Consider the following 12,573-nt stretch of genomic DNA (forward strand, 5'->3'; position numbering starts at 1 on the left):
AAAAAGATTTCTTAATTACTCCTAGGTGCACACAGTTGCACCTCAAACAGTACATCTAACCTAATATTGTTGAGATTTTAAATGAAATGATAACAACAAAAGCAGACCCTCAAATAACATTGCTGTCAGCTGGGGTATTTTTTCTCATCAGTGTTATAATGAAATAACATTGAAGTAAATGTTATTGAGAACCTGCTGTAGCATATTTACTCACTTATTGCAAACAATAGCACACTGATAGCATCGAACGAGCCTATATGATACTCAGTTATTATGGTTCAGTCCCTAAAATGTTGAAAATTGCAATAAGTATTGAACTAATGTATGCATGATTTCAGAATTTGACAATCTGTCTTCAGATATTTTCATTAAGGTATTCTCAGAAATCAAGAAATATCAACAGTGATCGTTGACTTGTGACATTTAATAATTTTTGTAAAAGCAAGGAAAAAATAAACCTCTAGCAATTCTTTCTAAAATTTCCCCCTAAAAATGCAGGCCTGTGAGAATCTGTGCTTTCCCTACAGTTCCTTATCAACCATTATTCTCAAAACCTATATAAAGGATATAGAGAATCCTGGGAGAGAAAAAGTTATTAGATTAAGTTTAGAAAAACAATCCATGAACTAGCTACCAGCATGGTATTTTAACATATATAAGACTGTTTAATTATATCTTCATTGATACAGACCAAATGTCTTACCCTTGGTGTGAAGAGACCCCAAAAATATTAATGGATGAATGCATAAATGCAGATGAAAGATCCCCTCTTATTTATTGTTTCATAACCCATTCATATGTGTTACATTAATAACAAATGCTAACTCTTCTTTTTCCTCAGTAAGAGTTTTAATTGTTTTTCTTTTGGTATTATGACAATTTGGTATTATGACAATTTACAAACTAATAGTTGATGAAAACAATAAATTAATGAATGTATTATTTATATAACAATAAGTTTAACATCCTTTCTTTTCCATAAGAACCTTACAGCTATTTATTACAATTGGCATGGTAACAGTAATGGCTATTTGGAGTGGGTGTATCTGAGTGGTGTTTAATAGCTTTCTCCATATTGCACACTAAAAGATATGCATGGTCACATAGAAGAGTGACTGTCATTCCCAGATTCTTTTTTTTTTTTGAAGATTTTATTTATTTATACAAGAACCGGGGTACAGGCCAGATGTGCAGGAGGGTGAGAGGATTCACCAGAGACAGAGCGGGGAACAGAACAGGTAGACTGACCTAAGCACACAACTGAGGGGAGCAGCGGGCACCATGTGGGTCTCTCGCTGGCCGGCCAGGATCGAACCCGCGCTGCAGAGGCTGCGGACAGCTTCACAGCGCTGCGCTCAACCACCTGCGCCACCAGGGAGGGCCCCATTCCCAGATTCTTCATGTGACTGCATCAAGGTATTTTCCCCTCTGATATCTGGCAACGTTTGATGAAAGAAATATTTTCACTTTCTAGAATGCAAACTGCAGACCCCACAGCCTTCAGGATCCTCTTGGTATCAAATCTGGGAAGATCGCGAATTTAACCAAATCTAAATATCTCAAGAGAGGCACAATTCGGGTAAGTTCAGATAACCAAGGCAAATGCTAATTTTACCTCGTGCTTTCCAAGTGAATTAATTCGATATTGACCTAAAAATAACTATCTTAACTATTTCAATATAGTTTTTCTTATCAAGTGTTAAGAATACTAATGTATAACTCTGGATATTTAAACAGGACTGCAGTACATGCAAAATTGCTACCATCACGTGTAATCTGCTTCCTTCTGACATGAGCCAAGTGAATGTTTCATTTATCTTATGGAAACCAACTTTTGTAAAAGTAAGTGATTATATTCATCTTTACAATTATTAAATTGTACTGACAAATACTTGTTCATTGCTTAATATACACAAATCAGAGTGCTTCTGCAGAAAGAACACAAATCCAGACGTCTTAACATTTGTGGAACCACCCCCAGCTCTACTTCTGTGTCTGTTAGTTGACCAACTTCTGTGTCTGTTAGTAAATTATCTCCAAGATCTTCTTCTACATATATGCCATTTTTCAGTCTCTTATATCCTTTTTCTTTTTACCTCAAGAAAGTAACCCTATACAGTACCAAAATTTACACATCTTAATATTTTGGAACTCGGTTAAGGACCAAAGAATTATAGTATGGCAATCCTTTGTGCTGTGAACAAAGGACAGAGCTAACATATTATAGACTCACTGTGTTAGAGCAGACTTTATAATAATTTTGGAGGATATCTTTTAACTCCCAATAATGTCAAATCCATCTGACAACAAGTTGCTTCTACTATATTTTATACTATTTGGAAGTACTTCGGTATTTATATAAAATTTCTAGTTTCAATTTGTTCATAAAATTGCTATTTTTGCAAGTCACCAATTGCCTGCTATTGGAAACTTCATGTTTTATCCTGAGCTAGACCCTATATAAACCTCATTACCAGAAGGTAGTTATTTCATATTAAACTAGATGAAAGCTGGACAAGATTTGAGGTTTGATTTTGCTAAGGGTAATTAGGAGTAGAAGTTGCCTAGAAAAATTTTCCATTCTATTACAAGGATTGAAGTAAGAATTTGAGTGCAGAGGGGAGTGGGAACACACCCATTATTTGATACCTCCTGTTCCACATGGATGTTAACAAAAACAACATTTTTAATGGCTCAGAAAAATCTTCATTTTAAATTTGTACTATTCAAACATAACTGGCTTTCATTGTGATTAGCATAATATATTGAAATTAAATCCTGTTTGATTTTCAGGCACATTTTTCCAGTTTAAATCTTACCATAAGAGCAGAACTTCAGAGTGAAAATACATCACTCGTTTTAAGTACTGGCAATCAAAAAAGAGAGGTAAGTGCAACTCTAAGTTTTGAAAACATTAGATATTCCACCCAGAATTTTGTGACATGATGTTTCATAATTGCTGATCATCCCAGAAGCCGTGTTGCTCTCAATAAGTGACAAACACTTTTTGCTTCAAATTATACTTGATTAGCTCCAAGTGTGATCTCAGTCTTGTTCATCCTTGTAAGAAACTGGGAAAAATCACAGTATTTACAATTAACATGCCATGTTTGACTTTATTGCTTCTGTTTTCACAGTAAATAGATGTTTTTACTTTCACCTTGATAACAATGATGCATTTGCAATTTCCCCCCTTAAAAAGTGACATTATAAAAAAAGCAGTTGACATGTAAAGAGCAGACTAGAAAAACAATTTCTTTACAGAAAGTGTGCACTGGACAGGAATACATATATGTACATATGTAGATGTAGATACATAAATATATGTTTCTTCATTTAGTCATTGGGAGGTTAGAAACAAAATTGAAGTATTATTTCCTATTACAAGTCCATGCTTGACTCCAGTAAAAATACAGTGTTTTCTTCTTGGCATTTTGTAAAATCAGGACACAAAACACATCATAGATGTAAGTACTTCAGCATGACTATACCTCTTCCTTAGGAGAGTTTAAATAACCCAGGTGACTATAAGTTTATGAGTCATAAACTTCTATTTGGAAACTACCTAACATTTAGGTATCATGGTAGAATTTCTTATTTCAAAACAGTGCTTATTTGAAATTATTCCAATGTTATTAGCCTCTAATTATGTTCACCTTTTTTTTAGTATTTACCTTTAAAAATATATGCCTATAATACACATAGTATGTGCAAAATATATACATACAGTATTTACTTACCTTATACTGAGTACAGCCCAATAAATGCAAAGTTGTTCCATATATAGAAATAACAAATTTGCACCAGTGGGCACCATAGAAATATGAATATGTATTATATTTGAAAACAGTGCATTTGATTCCAATGTGTGTTGCATTAAAATTTTATAAGTAGCTTTATTTTAAAATTCCCCATGATACTACTTATTTTATATTTTCATCATTAGTTTAAAATTCCCCATGTTACTATTTATTTTATGTTTTAATCCCAAAAGAAACAGTGTGTATCTAAATTTAAAATTGCTAAAAGTGATCATTTTATAATGATATAATCTCAGAAAAGTCACTGATCCAATCAGACTTCAGTTTCTGTACCTGCAAGTTCAGAAAATTGTTTCAGATGTGTTGAAAATCTGTCTTGACAGTTATTTTTGGTATATACCTATACTCCTGCTAGCGCTATATTCCCAGTGCATCAGCAGAGACTTGCCTGGAGTGATTTGAAGTGTTGGATCAGTATCCTCTATATGCAAACATCTACTCCCTTAACCTCCTGTTTTACTATTCACTCCAGCTTAAGCATTTGAGATGTTCCCTGTGAAAGGCAAATGTCTTTGACTTTTACCCTGAATTTGTTTTTTTCTCAGAAACCTACAGGGTGGGACACAGATTATACAAGGGAGGTCTGGGTGCCATAGTGAGAGAACTTGAGTAGCTGTGGCACTAAAAGCTGTATACAGATGTCAATCTTAATGTGGCACAACTGAAACTTATGCAATTCATAAATATGTAGAGCCATGATAAATATCTATTTTTTTTTAATTTATTGCAGCCCCAAACTGCTTGATAGTTACTGACAGGCTGATATAATAAAGAGCATATTGGGGGTGAATATATACAAAAATTCTTTTATCTGTGCACTTAGGATTTGTACATTTTACTGCATGAAAACGCCTCCTCAATTTTTAAATAACAAAAAAGTACATTACAATTAGAGTAAGAAGATATACCCGGGTTTTCATGTCAATAGCCTCTGGCTGTTTCAGCCTAAACTCATACTATTGTGATAATGCACTAACATCAATTAATAAGTCTGTAAAACATATAATACTTTTGGTTCTCCCTGAGTTAAATTTACTCCTATGCTTCAGTATTCTTATTCATCAGCAATATGCTCTTTATATATAAATTTCTGATGATTATATTATAAATATTTTATAAGAATATTATAAATTATATTTTATATTTTAAATATATTTTATATTTAAATATATTGAAATTGTATTTTATAAGAATATTATAAATATTATACGATTATAAATATTTTTGATAATAAATTGGAAATGGTTAAAGATTAGGATATATAGAGGATATCTTAAGATACAAAACTCAGTGATTTCTCTTTATGTAGTGATGAGATAAAAAGTACACTGATAAAATTAGGGCCTGAAAGAACTGAATATATTGGGAGTCCTAACAGATGTTTTATCAATGTTTAAAATCTTGTTTAATAATTTTCAGCTTGCTATTCAAATATCCAAAGATGGGCTACCAGGCAGGGTGCCATTATGGGTCATCTTGTTGAGTGCTTTTGCTGGCTTGTTGCTGTTAATGCTACTCATATTAGCACTGTGGAAGGTAAGCACCAAAGTTTCTGTGACTTTCTATTTCAGTGATCAAAGTCAAATTGTTGAACTAAATTATCATTTATCTATGCTGTGGAATACAGTATCATAAAGCAAGGAAAATATTGAAATTGTGACAGTTCTCAAATATTGTGCACAATTTAATCCATTTTTGTAAAAGAAAAAAATAGACAATCAAAAATCATGGAGGCTCTCTCTTAGAGATTTTTAATTAAGTATACATTATTGATATGAGCAGAGAACAATGAAAACTCTTTTATAGAAAAAGAAAAGAATGGATTTGCCACTTGAAGAATGTGTAAGCACTAGAATCATGCTGAGGATGAGACTTATCCTGATCATTTATCTCTGTGTATCTTAAAAATCAAATTCTTCTTTAATATATAAACAACTATACCACATGGTATCTAGTAGATGTGTGCCCAGGAGAGAGATTTACATTTAGTTGATGTATAAGATATTTGTTTACATAGATGTTTTGCTTAAAGCATGAAAGATTTTTCAAATTCTTAATTGTATGATTTTCAAATTAACCCACATTAAGATGAAGGATTTTAAAGTAAATTTAATAAAGAACAAAATCCTATAGAAAAGTTTAATTTAATGTTATTTCAACTAAACATTAAGCTGACATTTATTCTAGCAAAATATCACCCTATATTTCACCTGTTGTTTTATTATGTTTTAAAAACTAGAGTGTGACTAAATAATTCATTTTAATAATACCCAAACCACAGAATTGTTTTTCAATCAAAATATTTAGTTTCTCCTCCACTGAATTATCAAGTGTTCCTATTTGTTTTGAATCTCCTATCACTAACTTCCTCTATTGAGGGGTTACTCTCAGAGGTGAAGAAGCCATGTTAAAGCTGTAGGTCAGTAGCAATTAGATCAGTAAATAGAATCCAGAGCTTTCCTTCAGCAATATTCCCAGGACAGGATTCTCCACTCCCCTAAACTTCCAGCTGCTCCTCTTGCCTTACAGGGGATCAGTGCCCTGTCTGTAATACTGAGCTTTACCACACTGTGGTACTCAAGGCCTGGTTTCATGGTGTCTAGGTTGTGCATAGTGTAAGGAAGGGAGTTCCTTCACTCACTATGTACATGTGCATTAGAAGAATGTGCTGCTTTGCTTTCTCTCAGGAAAATCTTCTATTCTGAGTACTGAACTTCCCCATAGAGTGTTAAGAAACTACTGGCAAGGGAAGGGAAAAGCCAAGGCTAGTATTTGTTACATTCTCCCTGGCCTCATACTTCTGTTTAAACAAACAAGTTTCATCCGCCTGTTTTTCAGTCATCCGTCTACAAAAGGACAGATGTAAAAATTAACATATTCTTCTATCCAGTAAACTTTTTGTTGATATATTCCGATGCCCTCTTAAATGTTCTTTTTAGACCCCAAAGAATGTTTTATTTATTTACTTTTTTCCCCATTTTTGGACTGTCCTGATTCATAGATATAGTTAGTTTGACTCCTCAGTGGAAGGACTGGCAATCAGAATTGGGGGTCCATGGCGTAAGGGAAGGGAACTAGCCCTTACTGACTGTTCACTATGTGCCAGGAACTGTTCTCAGCTTTTCCACGTGAATAATAGCATCAAACCTATGAAGTAGACAGTATGATGAACCTATTTTTATACATGTGGAAACCCAGGAATAAAAAGTTAAATAGGTTTCCCAAGACCCCATGGATTGTCAGGTTGAGGTTAACGACCTGAATCTGGCGCATTTTGCTTCAGGACCAACACTGTTAACCCCTTCACTCAGTGTTCTCCTGGCTTTTATTCACTCTTGTCACTACAGCCTTTTCAAGTAGTTTAAATACATTTTATACTTAAGGACACCAAGTCAAAGAGAATTTAAATAGCTCTGCCAAGATTACCAGCTAGTAAGGGGCTGGCTTCAAGCAATGACCCTTTTGCAAATCCGTCCCTTTCCCAATATATCCCTACGCTGCAAGCTATGGGGCAGGGCTCTTTACTCTGGAGTTCCAGGAATTGTTCTTTGTTCAAGAGGGTCATGAACTTTTACATGAATGAAAGTATTTGGTTTTGGAATGAAAGTCTCTGGTTGGATTCAGACTTTCAGCAATTCCATTCCATCAAAAAAGATTAATTGCCCCTCCTCCTGCTTTAAAGCCATTTGGAACCTCTCTGAATCTGGCGGGCCACTCTCAGCCACAGGCATCACTTTATACTGATTAATCTATAATAGAAATCTCAGGGCTCTTCCCAGCGCCCTCCTTCTAAATCCCACAACTCCAACTCCGGAAGTCCATTGAAACTCCCAGTCTGAAACTCCATGCAGGGAACAGGCCACAAGATGCTTAGTGGAGCGTGATTCCATTTCAAAGGACACTGTCTTTGTATCTTTATCTTATAGTTTACATAACAGAAGATAAAGCATGACCAAATCATAGTAGATCCTTATTACCCTTGGTTTTGAGGGGAGACATCTGTAAGAGGCACAGTTTAAATAGACTGAGAAATATCTCCTGAAATATGATATCTCCCATTGAGGGAGAAACCCAGGCAGACCAAAATAACCAATAGAGCAGAATGAGACCCATGCACAGAGGAACACAGAGAGCAAAACTTTCCTCTCTCCCAATGTGACCTCATACTGATGACTGAAGTCCCATGCTTGATTTGTTTAATTAATTCTAAAATTAAAATTTAGAATTAAATATTCTAAAAATTTGTGTCTCATCCAACATGTATATCTTGAAGGGCGAGAGTGGTATGGATGAGGAATAACATTTCCATTTTTTAGTGTTTTTATACTTTAGCATGAATTTATTCATTCAACATTTATTCCATATTATAGTCATTAAGTGCATTTTCCACCAGGGAATGTTTAATGAAGTCCTTTGCTGTCCTTTGCCAAGATCCTTTGGTTTTGAATTAAGGGAACATAAAGAGCATCACTAAGCAAATATGGAAAGAAAAAGAATAGAAGCAAATGCTGTGAGGAAAATCTGAGGGCTCTAAAAATAAACTTGTTTCAAATTTTGGTTAGTATTAATCCAGCCCAGATTGAAGCTACAAACTATATTATCTCTGGTCTAATCACCCAGCTTCTTCTAAAACCCCAATGTCAATAGAATTGATTGGGTGGAAAAGTTTGAATAACAGTAGTTAAGTTTTTAAATAGTACATTTAATTTGTAAAAGCAAAGGTTGAAAAGAAGCAAAAAAAAAAAAACTTGAGAAAAAAGAGACGGTCATGAGCGGTGGAGCAGGAAAGAAATGTCTTATAATTCACCACCTGCATTTCTGAAAACCTTGTCTGATTTATTTTTGACTCAGGGCATGCAGGCACAAGTTAAGAGCCCTAAGGGTTTGTGAATCCAGAACTTTTATAGTTGGCACACAGGAAAAGACCTTGAGACGTGTAGAGGAATTGGAATTCTAAAGAAGACAAATGTACTGGGTTTTTTAATGTTCAATTTTCTGTTGTTTGCAGAACAGGCAGTTCTACCTTTCCCCCATCTGCCACCAACTAGATTCTGGCATGGTGGAAGACAAAAAGACCTCCATAAAGTTCTCTAATGGCCTCCACCATGGTCCTTTAGGCCCTGCTACACTTTGCTCCCCATCCCCCCGCCCCAATCTGGTCACCTTAGTTCTACAGTCAGATTTCTGGGGTTTGATTTTGGTTTGGTTTTGTCTGTTCTTTTGCTTTGTTTCTCTGTGTTCCATGTGAGTGGAATCATCTGGTGTTTGTCTTCCTCCTTCTGACTTGTTTTGCTTGCTGTGATTCCCTCCACGTGGTCGCGGGCAGTGGGATTTCATCTCTTTTTGTGGCTGAGTGGTGTTCTTTTGTGCAGATATACCACTTTTTATGACCTGTTGGTTGTTTGGTGCTTTTCTCCCACTAGACTCGGACCTTTTTTAGAGCAAGCACCTTATCTTATTAAGCTTCATGTTTAATGAGCAACTAGGATATGCTAAGTACCCTTTGGAGATGAGCAATTACCTGTTCTTAGCTCCAAGAAACTGCAATTTTATTTCCAAGGAGAAAAGATGGTTCTATAGAATAGATTAACCAAGGAGGGTAAGGAGCTTTTAATGGAAGAGGCGATTAATTTCTCTATTTTTTTAAATAAATTTTATTTTTATATTCCCCATACAATTGCAACCCCCTTATTTTGACCCCAATCCCTCCCCTCCCCGCCCCCCACCCCCCATACAGTGTCTCTGGTTCATAGTTTTTTGTTGATTTTGATTTTCACTTTCTTATAGTTATTCATTTTCCTGGTCCCTTATTTAAGTTTTCTAGATTCCTGCTATGGGTGAGACCATCTGGTATTTTTCTTTTTCTTTCTGGCTTATTTCGCTGAGCATGCCATCTTACACCAGTGAGAATGGCACGTATTAAAAAAACTAGCAACAACAAATGTTGGCAAGGATGTGGAGAAAAAGGAACTCTCCTGCACTGTTGGTGGGAGTGCAAACCTGTCCAAACACTATGGAGAGCTGTGTGGAGATTTCTTGACCTACTAAACATAGAGCTTCCATATGATCCAGCAGTTCCACTCCTAGGTATTTACCCAAAGGACACAGAACATCAATTCCAAAGAGCACCTGCACGCCTATGTTTATAGCAGCACTGTTTACAATAGCTAAACTTTGGAAACAACCCAAATGCCCAAAAGAGATGAGTGGATCAAGAAGATGTGGTACATATACACCATGGAATATTACTCAGCATTCAAAAAAGATAAACACATGCAATTTGCAGCAACATGGATGGTGCTGGAAGGGATCATGCTCAGTGAAATAAGCCAGAAAGAAAAAGAAAAATACCCGGATGGTCTCTCTCATAGCAGGAATCAAATTTCTCTATTTTAAAAGTGCATATTTTTGAACATTTACCCCTTTAACCTCTCAAGTATTCAAGATTATTTAAAAAAATATATATAATTTCCTTGCATAATTTATTCCTCTTCATTATTTAAATGATATGAATGTATCACACTTTCAAGAACTTGACTCATTGTCTTTGCTTGAACTATTACAATCTACTACCAAATTAAAAAAATACATATTACAAAAACCAGTTCTCTTAATTTCCTTTTTTAAAAATATGCATTTTATTTTTTTAATCTTTTAAAAGATTTATTTATTTATTTATTTATTTATTTAAGAACCGGGGTACAGGCCAGATGCGCAGGAGGGTGAGAGGATTCACCAGAGACAGAGTAGGGAACAGAACAGGCAGACTGATGAAATACACTGCTGAGGGGAGCAGCGGGTACAACAGGAGAGGTCTGCCGCGCCATGTTGGACCCTCGTGGGCCGGCCGGGATCGAAGCAGCACTGAAGAGGCCCTGGACAGCCTCACAGCGCTGCGCCCAATCGCCTGTGCCACCAGGGGAGGCTCAAAAATATGCACTTTAGATGAGATTATTACAAAGGGCTCTCTAACCTCTTATTTTTATTATTAATTCTGTATAGTAGGAAATAAATGAAACCACTTATAATTTTTATGAAGCCTCAAATCACAAGATATAATGAAAACTGACCCACAGTCACCTCTATGTGAATAGTTTCATCTTTTTCTCAACTTCATTTTCATTTCCAAATGATACAAGGTGTTTTCAAAAGGTCCTTCCTGTTAAACCTATATAGGTAGAGGTGCTGACATGTTTAAAGTTAATTCAGACAAATCAGAAATCTCCCAGCCCTACCCACAGTGGACCTACCCATATCTCCTATCACACTAATGAGCTCAGCTTGTAACCACGGTTATTTGATGGAAATTCTCTCTACATTCCTTAATTTAAAAAAAAAGATGATAGCAAAGTGGAGAGAATGCTGAACTACAGTTTGTAAGTCTCCCCCAATATTTTCCCAAGTCCTTTTAAGTTAATTCATGACATGTGCTGGTATTTGCTGGTATACATGACATATTTAACCAATGAAAAAGTTAAAAATAAAATAACAATTTGATAAATGTTATTTCTTGACAGTCAATATTAATAAGTAAATGAAAGAAATACCTCTTGATTATATTATTTGTTTGCCCAGAATTGCTAACATATTATTCAGTTAAATTTTATCCAAGATTAGTGTTTATTATCTAAATTAAAATAATTATATTATGTTTGCTATTTTCTTAACAGATTGGATTCTTCAAAAGACCATTAAAGAAGAAAATGGAAAAATGAACTGTTTTTCAAGAGAAAAAAAATAATTATTCAAACATCTATGCTCAGGTTTGCCTCAAATATGTGACAAGAAATTTATAAATATAATTAAAGACAGTCACATAACTTTATATAATCCATCAGGGATTAATCACTCAGAAAATGACAGATCAAGCAAGATCCAAAAACAATACCATAAGTATATATTTTATAAAATGATGAAAAATATTTTTAAATACTCATTTTTGTTGAGTAAGCAAAATTGCAATGTCTTGAAGACGGAGAATAACCTATATGTTTATATATTAAATCACCACTCAAAATATTTAAGAAATAGAAAAAGATTTTTATGATTATTGAAACATTTACTTTTAAAGCAATATAAATTAAGCTTTTTCCCTTGATTTCCTGATGGATATCCCATTCAGCATGGCAGTCAACATTTGTAAGTGCCAAGAGAGAAATTACCTGAAAAAGATCACTTCTCCCAAACTCAAATAAGAAAAATTCCCTTTTAGAGTCAATATACACTATGGACTGAAAATAGAATTAAATCAAAGAGAATACATTCAGCATCTTTGTATTGGGTTTTGTACTTGGAAATTTTTTTTCCCAAAGTGTTTGGAAGATAGTGCAATTGAGCTGAGATTCAATCTAGAATGGAAAATCAAGAAAAACTTGTTTACAGAACACGTTTAATTTTGATATGTCATTCTAAAACTCAACATTCTTTTATTTTGAAAAACATGGCAGTGATTTGTCACACAAAAAATATATATGTTGTGAGTGAAATGTGCAAAAATGGTTCCTGATTGATTGATTGGAGCGTGGCAGCATAGTTAGACCATGAAATGCTGAAGCCATCTTTGCTGGGAATCTTTTGAATATAAGGGGTCCTAGGATAGAATACAAAGTAGGAAGTTGCTCAGCTCCTTGGTACATGGTTCATTCAAACCCGCAAGCTGTGAGAGTGTGTCTGTTTTAAATTTTTTTAAGGTATTTAATTTTCCAAACACATTTTTCTTTTTATGAAAACAGTATTCTACTTCAGTAGTGCA

At 34.6% G+C, this 12,573-nt stretch overlaps 1 protein-coding gene across 1 annotated transcript in view; it reads left to right on the top strand.

The window, feature by feature from the left end:
• ITGA1 (integrin subunit alpha 1) overlaps positions 1 to 11,536 on the top strand; it is a gene marked incomplete at both ends in the record, with an annotated part of 141,106 nt that extends 129,570 nt beyond the window's left edge. Inside the window, 5 exons of the mRNA XM_084233401.1 lie at positions 1,475 to 1,579; positions 1,738 to 1,842; positions 2,794 to 2,886; positions 5,241 to 5,357; positions 11,492 to 11,536. Coding sequence (XP_084089527.1) covers positions 1,475 to 1,579; positions 1,738 to 1,842; positions 2,794 to 2,886; positions 5,241 to 5,357; positions 11,492 to 11,536 — 465 coding nt within the window. The remainder of the gene's footprint in view (positions 1 to 1,474; positions 1,580 to 1,737; positions 1,843 to 2,793; positions 2,887 to 5,240; positions 5,358 to 11,491) is intronic.
• Positions 11,537 to 12,573: the final 1,037 nt, after the last annotated feature.

Source organism: Talpa europaea (genome assembly GCF_964194135.1).
Source record: "Talpa europaea genome assembly, chromosome: 5".
NCBI lineage: Eukaryota > Metazoa > Chordata > Mammalia > Eulipotyphla > Talpidae > Talpa > Talpa europaea.